The 22328-nt window shown below is 44.3% G+C and overlaps 1 protein-coding gene across 4 annotated transcripts in view; it reads right to left on the reverse strand.

Moving 5' to 3' along the window:
* nectin1b (nectin cell adhesion molecule 1b) overlaps window positions 1–22328 on the reverse strand; it is a 166572-nt gene that overhangs the window by 21177 nt on the left and 123067 nt on the right. For 3 of the 4 annotated variants that reach the window (XM_019887322.1, XM_019887321.1, XM_019887325.1), the window contains 3 exons: window positions 16800–16947; window positions 2757–2850; window positions 1298–1399 (listed from right to left, as the gene is read on the reverse strand). In XM_019887322.1, coding sequence (XP_019742881.1) covers window positions 1298–1399; window positions 2757–2850; window positions 16800–16947 — 344 coding nt within the window. Of the gene's footprint in view, window positions 1–1297; window positions 1400–2756; window positions 2851–13471; window positions 13686–16799; window positions 16948–22328 lie in introns of those variants that run through there. The other variant, XM_019887326.1, reaches the window with a different exon arrangement.

Here is a 22328-nt window from a genome sequence, read left to right on the forward strand (position 1 = left end):
GCTGGAGGGTTCCCAGGGGTGGGGAGTGCCTGATGAAACAAGGCAGCCATTTCATGGTCAACACGCAGCGCCATGATGCTACACTTATCTTCAGGCACCAGCTACGCAAACGTCAAGTCATTACGGCGGATTAGTGGGAGGCGGAGGAGAGGTTAGGCGCTGTGCAAAACGAGCCGGGGTCAGGCGTGTGGTTCTGGCTACGGGAGCGTAGAAAGATAGGGGGTCTGCAGGTAGAAGGTAAAGGTTATCAAACCGGGTCATATTTGAGGCTTTTGTTTAAAGCCACTTCCATCAAATCCAAGATGTAAGTTTGAACACTCTGAGGGAGTGTTGTAGTGTGTCGATCAATATATCTTAGGGCAATTGGGGATAATACTTCTAATTGCCAGCATACAGCTCGCAGGCAGTCAGATGTATTAAGGCAAACAAGTCTTAGTCGGCCTTATTTATACTCAACTAAATGAAATTATGACCTAAATAATTTCTCTTGGTGAGCACAAAAATACTTTTGCTCTTGGATCAAACATTAACAATTGAATTCTTGAAGACAAAAGTGATATGCATGTTTTCTAAAATAAAAATAATAAATAACTGCAAGTCGAAAAATAGTTGATATTGTACATTTGTCCTTAATAATGTTTCAAAATGACATTCAATCCTGGAACCCGTCAGTCAGAAGCACTAAAATTGCCACCGGATGTTCAACAACCATTAACAGGTCTGTTTTCTTGACCAATTTGTGATGAGTGTGCAATCACCATAAATCATAGACTTAATATTTACAGTACATTGAAAATAACATCAGGAAAAGCTCTTAAAATACCGTGATATTACACAAACTGTCAATCGGGATTGCCCACTCCTAGTGAAATTCACATTTGGCGAACGAGGCATATTAACGTTGCAAGCGCTTCTTGCAGTTACAACTCGGAAGCTGCAATTGTAGGACGAGGCGCCGTATGGGTAACAGTCCTCTGAATGACACATTTAAGAACAAAGTGTCATTATTCAAGGCCCTGATTTGTGAGAATCCAACGTTTTAAATATCTGCGGACCCCCTGATAGGCGGCGCTGATGTAAACGATGAGTTTACGTGCCTAAGCTGCAAACGGGTCCGCCGGCCGAATGGTCGTAAAGCCTCCCTTCGCCTTTCACTACTGGGAGCGGAGGTCATCGCACTCCGAGCCCCGTTTGATGTAAATCAATTCTCCGGCCCCTTGCTCAGCTTCTCGGCGGCAATTACGCCTGGCCGAAGGCGGCGGGCGAGGACGCGCCCTCGATGGAGACGAGCACTCACCGGCTTATCGGTGAAAGGGGTCGACTCAGAGGGCGCCATGTCGTAGTAAGGCGGCTGCAGGGGAAGCTTCTGCATCTCCTCGTCTTTGTCCAGATGGACCACCTGCAGAAGGATAGGAAGCGTAATCATTGTCGGACAGCAGTGCATAATGTTCTCACATTGCGTGATATATTTTAAACACATTGTGCTGTGTAGATAATTGAATGCACTTTAAAAAAAATTGTAGCACACAGTGAACAAAATACTGTACCGTATTGTAGCGCCTTTAAAAAAATGATGCTATAAATGGCGGATTTCCGTAATGTAGTTGCTAATACTGGATATTGCATCAGGTATGAAACCTCTTTTTCCCGTCGGACAGCAGTGCATAATGTTCTAACAGTGCGTGATATTTTTTAAACACATTGTGCTGTGTAGATAACTGAATGCACTTTAAAAAAAATTGTAGCACACAGTGAACAAAATACTGTACGTATTGTAACGTCTTTAAAAAAAATGATGCTATAAATGACGGATTTTCGTAATGTAGCTGCTAATACTGGATATTGCATCAGGTATGAAACCTCTTTTTCCCATGAAGAAGTCAAATAACTTGGTTCATTGTGTAATAAACCACAAAAACGGCTATCTTAATAAGGAGAAAAATAAAACATTTTACCATCAAAACATTGACTTTGAGCATTCCAGCGTGAATCGTAAAATCTGAATACATTTTGAAAGCCTCCTTTCAAAAGTCAAATCACGATCTAACAGCATTCATTTTATCAAAACAAAAACTGCACTTGGTGTTCCGCACACAAACAGTGCACCAAAACGTCATCAAAAAAGACACACGCATGCAATCTCATGTGTGTTCAATTTTTTTCTTTTTTCTTTTTTTTTTTTTTTTTACACGTAACGTGGTTTCCTCTCAATTTTTTTTTTTTTACACGTAACGTGGTTTCCTTTCAAAGTTAACTTTGGCCCCCAAAGCGCTCCCGACGAGAATTGGGAGTCGCGGTGTTACATGTGCTCAAGGGTCTGACTTCTTTCACTCGTGTAGGTTTTATTTATTTCATTTTATTTTTTGGAGGAGAGAATCTGAACTTTGACAAGGAATTGTTTGCTTGACAGCGGTTTCAACTTTCGCCGCTCGGCTGAACTTGGCATTTGCATCAAGTTAACGGCTTGCGTGTGGCACAGGGGCATGATGCAAACGGTGGAAATAGCGAGGCGCAGATGCTGAAACAAGCGTTGGGCTTCCAGAGCGAGAAATTCAACACGCAGGGCGGCCCACCGCCTTATTAGCAAACGTCCATCCATTTTCCATCGAGCGTGTTTTCATAATGTTTTGGGATTGTGGGACAAAGCGGTTGAAATTGTTTTTGCATGACTAAACGCTGACAATGTCAACACACAATACATCATACATCATATGAAACGCTTTTCGAAATGAAAGGAGGCAAAGGGGCGGCCGTACCTGGATGTCGTCGGATGTCAAGTGCCCCTTCATGTCGCTGTTCTTCTTCTTTGGCGGCGGCGGGGCGGGCTTGTGAGCCGGCGGGAGGTCGGTCCTGTTGAGAGGGACACAGAGAGCGCAAAGACAACGTGACACTCGGGCACCGTCGGCGCCGGCCGCCCGTCACGTCCCCCTCACCTTCGACAGCACTCTGTAATGAGAAGGCCTGCCTGCACTTGCCTTTTTTTGCACTCTTTTTCCTGGGCTTTTGATAGTTCTGGACTTGGCGGCTGCGTGACGGCGGCGGCCATGTGCCCTGCCCTTTCAAAGGCTGCAGACAGACACTGTGCTAACGAGAGTGGGCTGTAATTGGACACTGAGGTGAGGGGGATGGGTATGCGAGGTAGGGGTTAGAGGGAGATATATGAGGGGGGATATAAGGGGGGCAGGGAGAAGCGCATGTGTGAGTCAGGTGCTGCGGGTCGGTCGAAACTTACTGCCGACCGACCCGTCACGCTTGCTTGACATGTCATCATCAACCTTAAGGCTGCCTCAGAGAACCGAATGGGAACCTTGAACCCTGAGGATGGTGCCAACTTCCTCTAAAGCAGCAGTCCGCAACCTTTTTTTGAACCACAGGCTGCTTTCGCGTCGAGTTATTTTCACCGACTTGACACACAAAGAAATTCCAAGAAATTTGTGACAATATGACTGACCATGAAAGTCAATGGAGTCGCCGTAATTTGTGGCACAGAACCAAATAACAAGCCAGTCCCATCTTGGGGGAGTGGGAGACAATGACACGAACTTTGTTACTCATGTCCAATCTCCTCCAAATTTTGTGTTGGTCATTGCAGAAAATCGCACGTCACTAATTTAGGATGCTTTTTGTTTGTTTGTTTGTTTGTTTGTTTTGGGGCAATCTATCACTTGTCTGCCTTGATTTTAATTCATGCTTGGCTTTGAATGCCAAGTCATCGTTCTACATGTGCAAAAAGCAGTTTTGAAGGCTTCTCTACCTCATTTCCAAGCCTGTCTGCCCTCTCATATTAGGAATGAGAATGACCTGTGGTGAGAAACCCGCATTTTTGAGGAGGGCTGCTGATATTGTCTCTTGAGAGCAGCTTTTATCATTTAAGAAGTTGTGGGTTCTTGTTTTGTGTCACTGTTTGGCCTTTTCTCCTTTCAAAAGCTGCTTTTGTCTGATTTTTTACTGGTAAACGGTAAACGGGCTTTCACTTGTCTCGCACTTTTCTACCTTAGGTATTCAAAGCGCTTTAACACTTTAACCACTGATGACACAGCTGGAGAAGCAACGTCAAGGGCTCAGGATCTTCAACATGGTCACAAGGGTTGAGGATCGAAGCCACAACCTTCGGGGTTGAGACGCGACCACTCTACCACTGAGTCATGCCAGTCTCATATTTTTGCTAGCTTGTAGCCTTAACTTAGTACTACTTGTGCAAGAGATGACGAGGGGGGGGGGGGACTAACTTGTTTTTTCTAAATAAAACTTCTTTCAGACTGATGAATTAAAAAATTGCAATCTCACACAATGCTTATGTGTCGCTGCTTTAAAGTAGAGTGACCATCGTTGGCCGGTCTTGCTTAAAATCAGGCGTCAAAACCAAGGGGTTTCCTTCAGTTCAGAAAGATCACCAGGGTCTGGCTCAATACTGCAGACTCCATCCCGCCATTGGACGGTATACATGTCCCTCGTGGTACACAATGCAAATGGCCAGTTCGTCTTCTCCAACACCACAGTTACACCAAGGAATTTAGCTCAGTTCAGATCCGATCACCACGGTCTGGGAAAACCTTGTAGCGACGCCACAGCATCGTAGGCTAGCCGTTAAGTCAATCATGACACAATGCTAACAATCGGCCAGTGATCCCACTCACACTTTAGTCTCCTCTCAAGTCATGTTTTCACCAAGGGGTTCAGTTCAGTTCAGCTCATCGAGGTATGGGTAAATCCCGTTCGGAATTCATGTTGCAATTGGCCAATGCGCGCCGTGATTGAAAATTCGAAAGTGTTTGACGTGGCCCGAGATAATTGTTTCACAACTCCGTCGCCGCCGTGAGGTTATCACACTGCCAAAACAAGTCAGAGTCACATGTCACATCCCGGCACAACATGAAGAGCCATCGCGGAGAACGAAGACGACACGCCTTGTATCCGCCATTCCTCGCCTCTCATTCGCGCTGGTTCACGTCCTGATTGAATAACATGACCTTTTCTGGCAAGGCCAAGCCGGCGTTTTAATGCGTAGAAAATGTGTGCATGAGCGCACCACTTAACTCTTTCTTTCACGCTCATTATTTCCGCTCTGACAAAAAGCCCCCCCCCACAGCATGACAGCAAGGAGAGGTAGCGATTGTCAGTTATGCTCCTTCGTTGCTCTCGTCCAAATCTACGTTTCCACCAAGGGGTTCTCTTCAGTCCAGATCACCAGGTTATTTTCTGAGGGCCGGCGGATTTTGTGCTTCGGGTCGGATGTGTTTTGATTTTATTCATGCCCGCTTCCTTGTTCTTTCGTCAGGCTGCTTCTTGAGTGGCTCAATTCCATTTCAAGTCGCAATTCACATGATTCTGGGTTTGTCGGCTTTTCCTACACACATTTTGGGCCGTAAATCTAAAATATATGTTAAATATTTCGGATTTCAAGCCCTATTATCTCACAAATCCACTTTTAACACGTACCTCAGAATGAAGTGCAATATTGAAGGCTGACTGAAATTCTTTTCTGTCTGTTCCCAAAACAAATGATCCTGGAGCCTTAATATCCTGGATGTTGCTGCTGCCGGATGCTTGAGCCTGCCCTTATCTGCCTCACCCCCTCGTTCTCCTGTGCTTGGGGTTGCTTATTCAGAATTGAGCGAGATCATCTGCATGGCATTGGTCATGTCTGCTATGCATGTGGCTATCACAGAGGTTTGTTTTTTTTCCCCATTCTCATAGTGTGCACCTCCCTTACAGCAGCAAAGCTCGGCCGTACTTGGTGGGGAAAAAGGCAAAATCAGGACAAAGACAGTTTTGTGTGTACCAGGCCCAAGTGAATCTACTCAGTCTACAATAAAGCCATATTTCCTTGCAAAAGGTTCCGTACAGATCATCAACGTACAGATAACTCTCACAGTTACTCTACAACGTCAATGGCTGGCCTACGTCTTACCACACTTAACACGCCAATAGTGTTCCCGTAAGTCATTGGCAGGTACGCCACTCACACTTGTCAGTTGAACTCGGTTTCCACCAATGGACTGAGCTCAGTTCATACCACCGATGTACGGGTAAATCCTGGAACGACTTCATACGGTTCCATCACTGACCAGGATGGATGTCAGTCGTGGCTGACAATGCCAGGAATTGGCCACACCTCCGCCTGGTGCATGCGGCATCATCGGCAGCCCCTCGGCAAGGTGACAAAAAGCCAACTGCTATTGCAGCATTTAGGGAAGGGGGGGGGGGGGGAGAGAGGCGAAGCATCAATTTTCTCTGGTGACGACCGAGGAGCTGCAGGAGCTCGCAGAGGTGAGGCGGCGGGCTCATTAGACAACACTTGTAATCCGGCTCATTTGATGCAAACACCAACACAAAAGCTTTGACAACTGCCTTGGAAGAAAAAAAAAAAAAATCTCATTTCGAGCCACCATTGACGCAGCGTGACATCAAACCACAGCGAGTGAAAGAGAGGAGCTGCCGAACGCCTCCTGCGCTGACCTACATGTCGCTTCTTTTCAATAACATCAGCCAACATTTGACACTTTTTAACATCCACCTCCACGATGGGATGAATCGCCGGGGTTATACACACATTTTTGCGGCGAGATCTCTTCTTCAAACCCGCGGGGCCCTCTCATGATGACATTTCATTGGCAGCGGCGGCTCGGAGGGGGCCATCATGTTTCACGGCGAGCACACGCGCGCGCGCACACGCAGACACCCACCCCAGGCAGGACCTCTTTTCTTCCCGTCGCAACCTTCTTTTTCTCCTCGGCCGCCATCATCGGATGTCAAAATTGGGAGAATGCAGTCGAAGCAAGCATCGGGTGAGATGAAACGGTGTGTCTATGTGTGTGTATAGTCCATGCAGCACAAAAGAAGTGAGATAGTAAGGTGAGTCCTTGACAGTTCGAAAAAATAAAAAGTGAAATTTATTTTTTGGAATTTATTTCCCCCAGGACTTATTTATTAAATTATTTTTTTCAAGTACTTGATAGGTGCTTGTATTGGGTCTCATTCGACTTCGCAAGTGCGGCACGGGGGTTAAGTGTTTAGCACATTTGCTGCACAGTTTTGAGGTTCAGTGCTGCTTGTTGGATTTCCAGTGTAAGGTGTGTTTGTTTTTGTTTTCATTTTCCGTCTCTGAAAATGGGCACCTGCTGGATCTTACACGCAATTGCATTGTAGGCAACATATACAATATTATTTTGGCATGTTTTTATTCAATGTCAGATTGTATTATTTTTATCTTTAATATAATAATAAGATACAGTCAATTAATAATGTGAACGTGTCATAAGGTGAAGACTGAAATTGCTGTGATTGTGAAGGTGATGTTGCTCATAGACTTATATATGTACCGAGTATCAAAAAAGATTATTCTATAGCAATTTTCATTTAAAAGAAACATTTTTCCACTGTTTTGGCAGTCAGCTGCTTCCTTTTTTTTCTTCAGCAAAACACTCTCTTACAAGGCATTGATGAGGCTGGCGTGCCGACTCTGCTTAACATTTTGTCTGCAAAACCATTTTGTTTGGCAAAAGATGACGCCTCATGATACAATTCTGAATGAAATAAAAAGTGTTATCCAGAGCAGTTTATTTCATTGTCAAAGCTAGCACCGGGACGTCGTAAAATCTCCGTACACTTGTGTTTATTCTCAATGTATTTGGGACTTCTTTTCCATGCTTCAAGATTTGGACAGAGGTACAAGCCATCGACAGATGGGCTTCCTTATAAAGTTCGATTGCTCGATTATTCGATGCAAGGGTTCAGTTCCCCTTTAATATTATCACCATCAAAGATGATCATTTTGGATCTTCTTTTTTCTCGCGCATTCTGTCTTGGCTATCAAATCTATAAAAACAGAGGTTCATATCTACGGCAAATATTCCAAAACGAGCAGCCACGACGAGACGTCTTTTTTTTGTGCTCTCTCGGTTGAACAGCTGCCGTCCGCTAACGCCCCCGACACGTGCGCCGCTGACACGGGCTTGTTTGGGCAAAACTGCGCAAAGAAGAGTGGGAACAAACTCACGGGAGAGTATAATAACCGATGTTGTCGGATTAAAAAGTCATCAGTTTCAATTTGTACGCCTCGGCGCCACCAAAGGCTTCAAAGCCGCAGCTGTTGGCGTCGCTCAGGGGAGCGCTTGCCTCGCAGCTGCCTAAAGGACGTCCCATCCCAGGAAGTTGGGGTACAGTAGAAGTCAATAGACCCTTTTACACTACATATACAAGCTGGCATTTGTCTAGGTCATAATTTTGTTTATTTCTTTCTTTTAACCGACACCGACGGGAAATAGGGGTGATAAAAATCGACAATTTTCATTGCTTGGAGGAACAATCAAAGCTGTACGGAGACAACTATCGCGTAAAAGAATCATGGACAGCAATGACAAAATTGTTACTTTATTAAAGTGGACTTTTCAGTCATTTATTTCTATGGCGGCTTATTACTTTTAGTTCCGACATTTCAAAACAGATGCAGTGGCACCTTGAGATACATGTTTCATTCGTTCTGTGACCACACATAACTGAAATGAATGGCAATGCTATTAAAATATTTTAGCCTCCCCGAAAACAGTCAAACGGATATACCGTACATGGTGGAGGTCTCAGCTACTCTGTTCTTTTTCCAATTGTCATTCTTCGCAGAGAATAAATATATGCCTTTGAGGATTGTTGTAGTTTCCATCTACATGTGTTGCTCTACCGTTTGTATTCAATTGTCTCTTGCTTCAAGCGTGATGACGACGCGTCTCGGAGGCAATTTGTTAGCCCCTCTATGGCCTTTCCAAATATGTATTGGCATTAAGCTAGCAGACTTGCTGCTTGTTGTGATGTGAGTTGTGGTGTGTTCACTGCCTCCATACAATGCTCTAATGTCAAATTATTGCTTGCCAGTCAAGAGAAATAAATGAATAAGTCGGTTCAACGATGGTCAGGTCAAGTCAGTTTTATTGTCAAATATGCTTTATGTCAAATGTGGTACGTACGTCGACAAACTTAGAAGTCGGGTCACTTGTATCTCAAGGCGCCACTGTACTTTCTACTCTTTATTTTGTAAAAAGAGTCTTGTTTATTCTAAAAAAACGAAAAAACAAAAACAAAAGACAAAAAAAAACGTAAATAGAGATGGGTATTGTGCACCACAGTTGAGATCATTATTGATTGATCAATTGAAATTTTGGGGCTTATCAGGAGGAAAGAAAAGTCGTGAACCTGACAACACATTCGAAGCAACATAATTTTCTCATTTTGGGCTCCCGCGTTGCAATTTTGGAGGATCTCTGGAGCAACGTTTGTGCCCCACAGCTACATTTGAACTACAAATTCATGGTTGTTGATGAGTTTTAATATTGACATTTTTTTTCCCATTAGCATGTCATGCATACAACTCCACCGATGACTTGGGAAAAGATGCTTTAATTCCATAAGAAATAAACATGATGTTGCCAAAATACGCGTATCCCATTACTTCGAAAAGAAATACAAAATGCATACATGCAGAAATGACAGACTTACTCTATGTGATCTATGTCAGGGGTCCCCAACCGCCGGTCCGCGGACCGGTACCGGTCCGCGGGGCATTTGGTACCGGGCCGCACAGAAAGAACTTGCCTTATTTCCGTTTTATTTATTTCGGAATACGAAATATGGTTTACTTTGAAAAATTACCGGATTCTCTGTTACATCTGTCTGTGTCACGCTTGACTCACGTCAAGGCACACTTCTCGGTCACGTGACCGACGACGCTCATAAACAAAACGCTGAAGCCCGCAAAATGAGTAAAAAAGCTGCTTGGAGATCGCAAATGACGGCGGCCTTAAAAGTACGTTTGAAACTACTGGATCAAAGTTATGGCTGAATACTCTGAGATCGCCACAATAGCACTGTTGCTATTTCCGACATCCTACCTGTGTGAGGTGGGGAGTTTCTGCAGCAACAGCGACTAAAACAAAATTACGAAGTAGACTGGACATAAACCACACACTTGAGGTGTCATTGTCTCCTATTACTCCGAGATGGGACTGTCTGATTGCAGAAAATCAAGCTCGGGGCTGTGGTGAGTCGTCATTTTCATGCACTTTGAATTTGCGTTGTATCGTATTTTGAAGGCATTAAACATTACCAGAGCGATAAGAGTGTTGCGACCAGATTAGACGCTCCTTGTGTTTATTATTATATTTCGAAAACACCACAGTTTTCATGCAGCTCATACCATATTATTTTGTTGTATTAATCCGCCACACCTTAAATGCCGGTCCCTGAAAATATTGTCTGACTTAAACCGGTCCGTGGGGCAAAAAAGGTTGGGGACCCCTGATCTATGTGATCATTTTCAAGGATATGATAAATGACAGAAAATTATTTTGCAGATTTTCAGGGTTCCAGGGACACCATTTTGAGAACCTTTGCCCTCAAGATAAAATTCCACAGCAATAGTGACGTAATAATAACACCCATGCATACTTTCTGCATAACTGCCTTTTCAGACGTCAAATATTCAGCACGCGTGTCGTCCTTGCAGCCACTTCCGCAAAGCTAATCAAGCCAACTTGTCTGCGTGCGGCGTGTCACGTCGTGGCAGTCGGTTGACATTCGCCAAGTTTCGTACCTCAGCTGTGCCACGACGCAGTAATGAGGGTGGCAGGCTTTCGAAGTCGACTGACACTAATGGAAGCTGATAAGAGCCACGCGCCTGTGGCCAGGAGGACACGTAGGGTGGGAGGGGGTGGGGGGGCAAAGGGTGAGCTCCATCCAGGTTCGCACTCAGGCGTCCACCTTGAGGACCTTTCGCCCGCCACGCTCGGCTGGACACCAAAAGCTCAGGGCAGCTTAAGGGGAGATTTAAGGGGGATAGCGAGGGGAAAACATTGCTAATCCCCCGAACTGAGAGGAGTAATCTGGGTGAGAGATTTACGGGCTAGGACCTACAATGCACTCACAAAGAGGCGGCCCTCTCTCTTGACCATCATTTATGAGCCGCGGGGGCCATTTTTAGCCAATCAGGGCGAAACCTGTTGAGATCACAATGCCGCTGTTTTACTCGTCTGGAACAACTCGGCACAACACTGGACTTGACCCTCGCTGCTCTCATTGATATCTGATGATCACAATCTTATTTGGCAATTTAAATGCTAATGATACTTTTAATTGCACTCGGGCGATGAAAGCGATGTGATGATCTTCAGGAGGCAATTACTTTCTCGCATTGTCTCGTGAATGGCTACGGGGAAAAAATAAAAAAGAAAAGAATGCAACAAATGTCTTTTGTTGGTGGACAACTTTATCAAAAAATAATTCTGGTCGTGGCGCAGAACACGTAATGTGACAATTATACACAGCCGGCTTACATCCGGACCCCAGGCGTTGGTAGATTACAAATACACCGCTACGAGAAGAAGACGACACCGCATGTACAGCATTTCACATTCAAGCACCAAATTTCGGAGCAATTAACAACAACAGTGACACTTTGCTAGACAGCTTCAAGCCACTGGGGCCAAACATTGCAAAGGTTTCATGCAAGACCTTACAGTACAGTCAAACCTCGGTTTTCGTCCATAATCCGTTCCAGAATGCTGTTCGAAAACCGAATTGTTCGAAAACCGAAACAAGATATATATATATATTTTTAAAATCTTCAACATCCTCTTTCCCGCTCAAGTCAAATGTCCCTTCAGTCCCAGCGGTGGAAATCTGTTGACGACGTCCCGCGTCAACAGTGTTTCCCCCGTGCCGCACGCGGAAGTTAGCAGAGACGGACGGCGGTGTCAAAGTGATTGATCCCGGTCGACGTTTGCGACTGTGTCAATGTCAGGAACGCGAGTGAGCAAATTCATTTCGCAAAGGGGGTGCGCCGCCGATGCCGCGCTAACAATTGCGGACGCATTTTCAGGCAGGGGGTCATAAATCACCTCGGGGTGGGGGTGGGGGGCGAGCAAGAGCGATGAACACATTCTTCCCAGACTATCGCTTTTGACAAACGCCCGTCTGTTTTGATAATCATTAGCCGCTCGGGCTGCTAAACGGCTGTGTGATTTATTAGCCTTGACCGATCCCGAGTCCCGCCGTGTGCCGCTTGGCTGGGGGCAAACACAATCAGCCGTGGTGGTATCGGCGTCGAGGGTTTTGCAGTACCTTCTGCATCCCGGCATTAGAAAAATCAGCAGTGGGCTCAAGATGATTCGAAGCGCTGACCTATATTAATAACCGACATTGTAATATTTGTTCCAGAAATGCTATGAATGTATTCCCAACAGTCGGTTCTCTTCATTTTGTCGCATTTCTCTTGGCTACCCTGAGCATGCGGTAGGGTTATAATCAACTGGGATTTTTCATTATAGATACTTTTTATTTCGTTGTGGCTTTTTTTTTTTAGTTCATTTAGTTTTAATTTAATTATAGAGCACGTTTATTAGTTTTTTTGAAAATGTTTCCTTTTAGTTTAGTTTTTATTAGTTTTAGTGTGAGTTGTATTTATTTATTTATTTTTAATAAATGGAGTATTTGTCAACTGCAAGATTTTTTTTTTTTTTTAAATGGTTACGAAGCATTGTGTGATCGTGTGTTCCTCAAAACATTTCCACGATTTTATTGAGGCCCCATTGAAATCTTGCTCGCCGTTTTAATACTGCAAACTCCCCGTTGAATACATTTGATAACCCGCATCTCCGGTGAGTATCATTTATTCATTTTCGTTTATTTATTTATTTTTTTGGTCATGTCATTAGATGAATATTGATTCTGAAGCGCTCCAGATAATGTACTCGACACAGCTGCGTGATGTTATATTGCAGTCCCGACGCTCTCGATAATTGTGTCGCAATCGCGGCGCAATTAATCCGTGGATTATGCCCCCGCTGAATGCATGGCCCGCCACTGATAAAACCGAGAACCTCCAAACGTTCACTCGATTAAACATCTGAACACATTTCATCTTTAAAGACACCGAACAAAGTGGACACTTGAAGTTCTAAGTCCACATTTAGACGACGGCGCATGCACACTCAAACACCACGGACACAACTCTTGACATGCATGGGCGACGACAATCGTGCACGGCGACTGGTTGTGGGGCGGATTGGCGAAGAGGGTTGGGGGTGGGGGGGTTAGAGGGAGTTTCAGAACGGCAGACAAAAGGAGAGGAGGTTGCACTACTCTTAACAAATGACTTTATCGGAGAGATTGGGCTCATGGGAAGATAACAGCAGCCAAATCCTCTATCAGATCACGCATGATTTGCCTCTGATTAGCAATTTGATTTGATATGTTTGCCAGCAGTCAGCCCGAGCTCACCTAATCAGATAAACTCGGGGCTTGATAGTCCCTCTTAAGGCTTTTAATGAAGTCTGATTTATCGGAGTTTATCAAACGAAGACACATTTATTTGAGCAAAGTTTGACATCAAACGTGCGGTGCCGCATTTTTATTCTTTTTTTCTGATTCGGCGGCCCAATTTTTTTTTTTTTATTTTTTTTTCTGACTCGGCGGCCCAATTATTATTTTTTTCTTTCCCCGTTTTTTTTCACAGCGGCGTGCTCAAGTATGTCACTTGCAGGCCGCCGTTGGAGGCGGGCAAGAGAATAGAGGATCCGGGGGGGCAGGGCTCGGCGGGGGACAGACTGGGGTCAGGTGCCTCTACTTTCCTTGTGGCGGACTCTGGCTTCTCTGCAGCCTGTGTCACGCAACTGTCAGTTACAGCCGCAACGGCGATGCTGAGGGTGGCGAGAGTGGGAGGGAGACAGACAGACACATAGCAGTTACTTGCACGTCACAGTGAGAGAGAAAGACAGATTAGCAGAGGGTGGGGAGTGGGAGACGGTGATGGTGGTGGTGGGGCGGGGGGTATCAAGAGGCTACTGCACTTGCTTTAAACTCAGTGTTCCTCAAACTTGTTTTGAGCCAAGGAACACATTCACTGCAGATGTCTTCATTCGTCAACAGGAATCCAACCAATTACTTAAACGGAATATTGTACAAGTACAGTCCATTTGTTTCATGTGTAGGCATGCCCAGCTTGTTTGTGAAATTCAGTTTTGGTAAACCTCTAAAATGACATTCTGAATCTTGTAGATGGCAATGTTGCATCGCTTTGGATTTGAGATCAGCACAGCTCTTGAGTAGAAGATAAAGAATAGGAGGAAAATCTCGCCTGATCATGTTGATGACACTCGTCAACAGTACATCTTAATCGGAGATGGCTTTTTGTGTACAATGGATTTGGACGCAGATTTCAAAAACGCTCACCCCCCCTTAACGCAGCATATTTTTGAGATATTTCCATATTTTGTTTTTAAGTTTGACCTATAAAGTAGGGGTGCAAATTGATCACATTTTGACTATTCTGATTCCATTTTCGATTCTTTATCGATCCTTTTGGACACTTTTTTAGGGGGGGGGGGGAGACTAAAAAAAGTAGATTAGCATTCACTTTTTTTTTTTTTTTTATGTCTTACACTTTTAAAAGTAACAAGACCTCACAAACCCAACTGTGTGGTGCAAAGAGGGCCACATCCTAGCACTCTTTGATGGGATGCCATGGGGTCCCCCAGAAAAAAACAAGATTTGTTTGACACACACACACACACACACACACACACACACACACACACACCTATTGGCATTTTGGTGCCCTTTCTAGAACACCCAAACATGCCACAAGATGCCGCCAATGCCTTGTCTAACTAGGAAAGTAGTAGTACAGCCCTTGGGATTAGAGAAGGCGGTTGAAGTGGTACAGACTTTGTATGTTGGTGAGAAACTCTCATGGCTAAACGGTCTGTTCAGCATCTTGTTCGAGATCAGGAAGTTGTGCAAAAAGTCCTTAAAAGTTGGACAGTTGGGCATTCCAAAAGTTTGCCGCAAGTCAGATGAAGTTCACCCGTAAAGGTTATGCTACATTTTAGGCTCATCTTGAAAATTCTCCCGGTAGCCGAATAGTCTCCATGCACTCGTTTTGTTAATATTCCCGGAGAGGGCGACCCCTGTGCGGAACCGTGACATTTTCCATCAGAACTGCTCTTTGCATCTTCTTTTTTTTTTTTTTTTTCTCGAGAGCGTGGTGGTAACCCCGGCAACTGAGCAACGCGCAATCTGCCAAGACCAGGTGTCTGCGACAGGGGCAATTAGCGGGATGCGACGTGAGCGCTCACGTTTTGGACCGCGTGGCTTTTTGCAGTTCTCCCTGCAAAAAACAGATGGCTTTCTTTTTGCCTGCCCCTACCGCCTCCATGTTCGCAAACACATTTAGAATGATTTCAGCTGGGTGGCTTGTTTCCTCTGAGCTGCATCGCTGTTACCTCGGTGTCGCAGCAGCTGGCCAACCTTAAGGAGTTTATGAACCCCCGCTTTGTCAAGAGGCAGATTAGCTGATAAACTTTAAAAGCAAGCTGGCCGTCTTAAAAGTCTTCTGCCGGAACACTAACAATAAATAGCAAATCGATCCACTCGTTGCCTTTTTAAAGACCTGTTTGCATTGGGAAACAATTTTCCACAACATTAGCTAGATCTTTGTCAAGGCGGCATTTTGAATGCAGGGCTTAACGAAGTCGCGCCGACGACTTTTTAGCCCACTCTGATCAAAGAGCTTCTATTTATTGAACTCGCCTGCCACAGCGCCCATTTTTAAGCGATCGTTAGTTGTTTTTTTTTACGTATGCAAGCGAGTCAATATTAACAAAGAGAAGAAGAGAAAATAATAGAAAAGAAGAAGATACCCCTTCAATGCACGACATAGCCATTGTTCTCACGAAGCAGAGACCTATCTGCCGGTGAGTATTATTGTATGCCGTTTGTACGTGTGCTTTGAGGTGGCAGGTGATCACTACCGCGAACATGCTAATTTCTATTAGCACACGGCGCTGCACAATTATGGCGCAAATGACAATCAGGACTATATTGTCCACTATAAGCATTGAAATAATGATGATGTCATATCAATTCACCTCAGAAATGTTTTTTTTTTTTTTTTTTTTACATTATGCACAACTCTCATTTATTGTGCAATGATCTAATTGTAACATGTATTTGTTACATATTTTGATGCATTTTTATGCTTTAGAAAACATTTATATCTGAATTTTGAGGGGATTGTGGGGGGGCTTGGAATGGATTAGGACATTTACATGGAAAACGCGTCTCTACTTACACACTTTTCTAGTTGAGAAATTTTTTCCAGAACCAATTAATTTCGTAAGTAGAGGTACTACTGTAATACTCATAACACATAGACACACAAATCTGTTTTTTTCCTCCCCCATCTCCATTTCCCCCCACACTCCTTGCGAGTGACTTGGGACCGGTCGGTGGACTACCGGATAACCACGATCGACTAGTTGGGCACCAGTGTTGTAATGACAGTATAAATAGTAATAGGTGGAAACACGGGTTAATTGTACCGCCTGCTATTGTCGCTGACGTACAGCAGATAAACAATGGCACATTATTTGTCGTCTATAAATTACAATTTTTTTCAATTCAACGAAAGTGGAAAATTTCCCAGGAAACACCCGATAGCAGCGCCCTCGAAAACATGGCCGCGAGGAATATCTCATTCATTTCCGTTCCGCAAAATCCGCACGTACTATTATAAAGCCACTGAGAGGTGGTCCAACCATTTTGTCTGCCATCAGACTGACTAACAGCACGATTCACAGGATGAATGGGAGGGAGGCGGCGCCCTCTTTGCACCGTTAACTCCGAGCGAATGGTGTTTTTGTGCCTTTCAAAGCCCTCGTCTCTCTGGAGGGACGACATGAGTTCACATCTAATCTCCCGCCGACCTCCCCTGGCCGACAACACTCTTTTGGCAAAAGGCTCTTGGTACTCACAGGTCATTATCTGTCTCCGTGCGGGTCTTCTGCTGGCGCCGGTGGACCATGACCACGGTGACGGCCACGCCGATGATGAGGCCGATGGCCACGATGCCTCCGAGGATCCCGATAACACCGCCCGGGGGGCCCCGCGCCATCGGTTTCTCTACACAAAGCGGGAAAGAAGGATAACAGTGTCAGCGGGCGGACAAGAGAGAGAAACTGTTGCGGATCCATCGCCGATGACATGATGGCACAGAAAAACGGCGACATGTGGCAGGATTCATTCTGCAGCGGACGTCTGGAAACAGACCAGAAAAATTGTCGAGCGAACGACACCCACTTGCAGTGTTTATCTGCATATCGACGATGTAGTCATCATCAAAAGTGAGCCGTGCAGTTGAAAAAGTGGCACATGTTGTTGCCCATTGCATCGCTAGCGCAGTTTGGATCCTGGCCAATGTCCAAAAACCCAGCAAGAAATGTCAGGCAAGGATAAATGAAAACATTACACCAGGAAAGAGTAGCCATCAATTAAAAACTGAACCCCAAAATTGGCGACAGTTACGAAACAAGGTCGTTTTTTTTTCTGCATATAAAATCTACGAGGCTGCCTTGGGCCCTAACACAGAACGCTTTACTGTAAAAATGACAAAAACTGGTTCATGCCCCCCCCCCACCCCAAAAAAATGTGCATCATTGTGTTTTTACTTTTTTAGTACACCAAGTTAAAGTACTTTTGTGATATGTCATTTAACAACAAAGAGGGTTGCTATGTTTTTTTTTTTTTATTTGAGTGTTATATATACTTGCAAGAATTACAGACATAAAAAAAATAAAATGCATGTAAATACGTCACACACAAAAAAAAAAAAGCGGGGCATATTCACACTTGATGCTACCAGATTTGAGCCTGGAAAAAAAAAACTGCATGAATCGTAGTAGTGACCGTTTGGAACAAAGACAACAAGAATTCGTGTTCACGGGAACTCCTGAACCGTCACGCGCCGTAGATAAAAATGACAATTTACAGCTGTGAGTGAAACGGTCATGGCCATGTGTTTTTTTTTTTTTTTTTTTTTTTTTGGTATCGGTGAGGATTCTTGATGCGCCGCAACCACGGTGATGTCTTCGACCGCATGTCGAAGCTGTCCTCCATGTAAGAGTGCTCACCGGGGACCAATCAAAGGCTTGAGGGCAGCGCATTCCGGCCGGCTCCACTCTGAAGGGGAGAGCCGCCCTCGTGATGACTCCATTATTACGTGGCTGCCCCTCCCCGCAGTGACAAGACAAGGCCTCGCTCGCCTGCTACCTTGATTCACTGCCCATAATAGCGGATCCTCAAAGGACTATGTCTTGTATGAGCACATGATAGCGTGATAACGAGCCCTTGGATACAACAATGGCTGCCTCGGAGGAGGCCGGCCGTTTCTTAACGCACAATTTTCTCCATTTTGAACCTATTCTGATCTTCTCACTGACCTGATTGCAAACCCTGGTCGCGGTTTCGCTCGTCACAAATGTTCGTGCTCATTGTCCGATTCGGAAATTTGCAGTGGATCTGCGGGGATGGGCGGAGCCTTAGGTAACGTCATCACTCTGAAATATTGTGCTGTCGATCAAATTAACATGAGAGTCAACAGTGTCTGAGAGCAAAAGGGAAGAAGCGCTTTGAGAAGTGATAGCAAACAGCAGCAGAGGCTAATGTTTGCTGTTCCTTGCCATAATCCGCTATACCAAATTTGCATGAAATTTGGGAAGTGCGGCATTTTATCACTCATAATATGCTTTAACATTTGGGCTTCTCTTGTTAAAAAAAAAAGCCTCACCTGGCTTGCATGTACTCCATAGCTATGTCAGTCGGGAATCGGGTGGAATGAACCATTTCACCTTTTTCCACTGTGGCTGTAGTAGTCTGAGACAAACCACAAATTTTATCTTATATTTATGGTGTCGGGTTTAATAGCTGGCAGATTTCAATAAAGAGAAACAAGCCTTCACATTTTACAAATGCCAAACCAAAAACAACCACCGAGCACGCAGGCTAAATATTGTTTTTGCTCTGCTGAAATCCAATCATCTGACAAGTTACTTTAAGCGGAAATGTAGCAAGATGAGATGTCATTCAAGTGTTTTGAATCGCAATTTGTGGCTGATCTTTTTTTTTAATGTATTTGTTTAGTTTTTTAACACTCTACAAGTACAACAGAAAAAAATAGATGACATCCGAACCCCCCGACCCCCATAAAAATCGGCTGACTTTTGCTGAATTTCTTCTCAGTTGTAATATTAAATACTAAAGGACAAGGTACTGTAAAACTGTCAAATCTTCGACTTGTAATTCACATCTTAATTGTTGAGAACGTTAAGGGACAAAAAAATAGTTTCATTCATTATACATTTTTTAAATTAATGATCAATTCATCACAATTTTATTCTCACCAATATTGGCATCGGCCTAAAAAAAAAAATCTGTTGTGCCTGAGTTTAAACGATTAGGGCGCGTTACTTGCTGTTTTTTCTGCTATCGACGGCAAGGATCGGTCCCCTGACTGTAAACGGCTTAATGTGACATATAATAAATTCAAGTGAAATCAAACCGGCTTCCTCATAGCCTCACACTTCTTTTTTGTGACGCTACCCCCCCGTCCGCCAAAAAATATGGTCATCTCTGGAGCGTGTGATCTCGCTGGAGCATGGCAACAGCTCAGCCACAGCCGCTACTGTGCAATGCGCGAGCCAGTGGGCTAGATTTCATGGGCCCTAATGCAAATGCCAGACACAATAGTCTGCTGTGTAACCAACACACAGGCGCACAGACTGAATCAGAATGCCATTTTTTTTCCCCCTGTTGCAGAGCCCGCCAGCGGCTGGCATGGATGATTTTAAGAGCTCGCGGCGCATAAAGGGTGTGGAGCGACGGCGCTTCACAGGTGCCAGCAAAAATTGAACTCCTCATTTTGTGTACATGAGCCGCAGCCGACATCACAAATCCTCACACTGAATGCTTCCCCCGATGTGGCGGCAGGCTCTTGATGAAAGGGCTCGATTTTGTGGTTCATTTTGTTTTGTTTGTTGGTTTGCCTTCTGAACAACAGAGGCGCAAACGGCACACACCTTTGGCTTCTCGTTCAATGAGGCGGACGTGAGCTGGCGTGACTGGACCGAGTCAAGCGGTTGTTTCTCTGCTGCAGTCCACATGTTTTCAAGGACAACGTTTTCACGCAGAGACACGCTGCTGGAACAAAAACAGGCACTATACATGTAAATGTAAATATCGGGCTCTGGAAATAATTATGAAGCCCCAAAAAACAAGTGCTGGACCTTGTTTGGTATTTTGAGCGTCGTCTGCATTTTAACGCGCATTATGACAATATTTGTACAGAAGTGCCTTGAGGTGTGAGTGACTTCACTGCATTGTGTGGTGGCAGTCCACTCGCTTCAACAACAAGGCGTCAAGCATTTTGATGCCACTCCAAATTGAAATTTACAGTCAAACTAAACACAGAACAAAAAGACTGACACGTTTTATATTTATAACCACCACAAAATTTGGCCTTATAAAAGTCCGCTAAGCTTCATGCTAACAATGCAAAACACAATAGACGGGCTTCGAGAATAGCAGCTAACATGGCGGTGTTTTGATGCTCTTCAACAGCATGGATTTGAACACAGATGGTATCATCACTAAATGTAGACAGAAAACAAAACAAAACTCACTGCTTAGGCAGATATTCTTTTTCCCATAATAAATGTATTGACATTACAGCAGCTTACTGTGTGATTTAAGAGAAGTTGTGGAACCCTGATTCGTGTCTGCCTGCCTTAATTATACTGCCCCCTCATGGCCAACTTCCACACACCAGAATGAATCAGCAAGATTCAATCAGAGTCATAAGCTACATTGAAATTGTTCATCTGCATTAACTGTTCAATTCTTCAATAAATACCTGAAAGAAAAAGGGTTCGTTTACAACTCCGGACTGACTGGCTGCAAGAAATTGTATACATAGTACAGATAAATAAATAAATCAATACAATAAAAATGTTGCAGAGCGGGATCGGAATCTGTGACGCAAAGGAATAAAGCAGCACCTTCGGAGAGACAGCTATAACCGCTACGCTACGAGCGGGAACACTTGAACTAGCGCAGAGTTTACACTTGTAGTTCTTGGCGTGATTCACGGCAAAGTGCGAGGTGGCGAGTTGCCGGTCGCGGCGAAATAACCACTGCGTACTGTGAGTATGTACTTAACTAGTAGCACTCATGAAACAGAACATTCATGGACTTCTCCCTAAAAATGTCCAAAAAAAATGCCATTAGAAAATCTTCATTCACTGTAAAGCATACCCGAATATTTTCGCAGATCTTCCTGTCATAGAAATAGAAAGAAAGGTCGACACTTGTTCATTAAAAAGTTCACGATCGGCGGTCAATCAATGCATTTCATTGCCAATCACCCGGCGCTGGAGATTTCCAAAAAGTCCATTTCTGAGAGCAATAATAGAGTCAAGAGTTTGGAGCTTGTTTATGTTCTGGCATAAGTTGAATCATTTGACCGCGCGCGGCCTCACCACCTGGTCACATTTGCTATGTTTGTGCGCCATGAAAGCCCAACTGTGACTCAGCACCGGCCAAGTAATTGTTTGAAAATTGACCCTGTGCACCGCTCAATAAATGAAGACGACTTTTTTTTTTCCCCCCCTCGTGGTGGAGCAAAGGCCTTCTTGCCGACAGAAACCGGGGTTGCGCGGGCGGACCGCGTCGACCGCTGACAAACTCCAAAAGTAGTTATTATCCTCGCCTTGTGTTTGGCTGTAAAACACACAGAGTGCAAATAAATGTTATTGTGCTCCTCAGTCTGTTTCTAAGAGTGTGCGTCGATGAAGTCACTGCACAGCAAGTGCACGCGCACAGTCTCTCCAACTCCACATCAAAAGAAAAACACAAACTAATAATTAAGTCCAAGAGGCGAGTATGTGTGCATTCTAACTACAGGATAAAGTTTATGGATTAAACCTACTTTGACAGTGTAACATAGGAAGTTTTCTGACATTACAAAGTCACAATCTCAGCTAATATCAACCACAAAAATTGCTGTGGAAAAAAACAAACAAAAGATGAATCACATTTGGGACTTAACCACCTACCTGCTCGTTGGAAAAATAGTAATTGTTTTCATTTAATTTAAACCAGGGGCAGGCTCGGTGGTCGATTGGTTAGCGTGTCGACCTCACACCGCGACCCTTGTAGGAGAAAGCGGAGCGGAAAATGGATGGATGAAATTTAAACAGTATTATTTAAATCTGGCAAATCATCAAACATGCCCACTAGGTAACCTTTATTTCCTTAAGATACTTTGAATACTAATTTTCAAGTCGCTAACCCCGTTAGCATATTCCAAAGGGATTTTACATGCTGCCGTTTAGGATTAAGGTTAACGGGCGTTTTGCGTCATATGGAGATTTACGTTGGAAGAACTGGCACGGTGGCTAGCAGAGGTTAGCTGCATGAGCTAGCTGACTCCCCTGACGTCACATTAGCAA

The sequence above is a fragment of the Hippocampus comes genome, unplaced genomic scaffold, assembly GCF_001891065.2.
Source record: "Hippocampus comes isolate QL1 unplaced genomic scaffold, H_comes_QL1_v1.1 scaffold194, whole genome shotgun sequence".
Taxonomy (NCBI): Eukaryota; Metazoa; Chordata; class Actinopteri; order Syngnathiformes; family Syngnathidae; genus Hippocampus; species Hippocampus comes.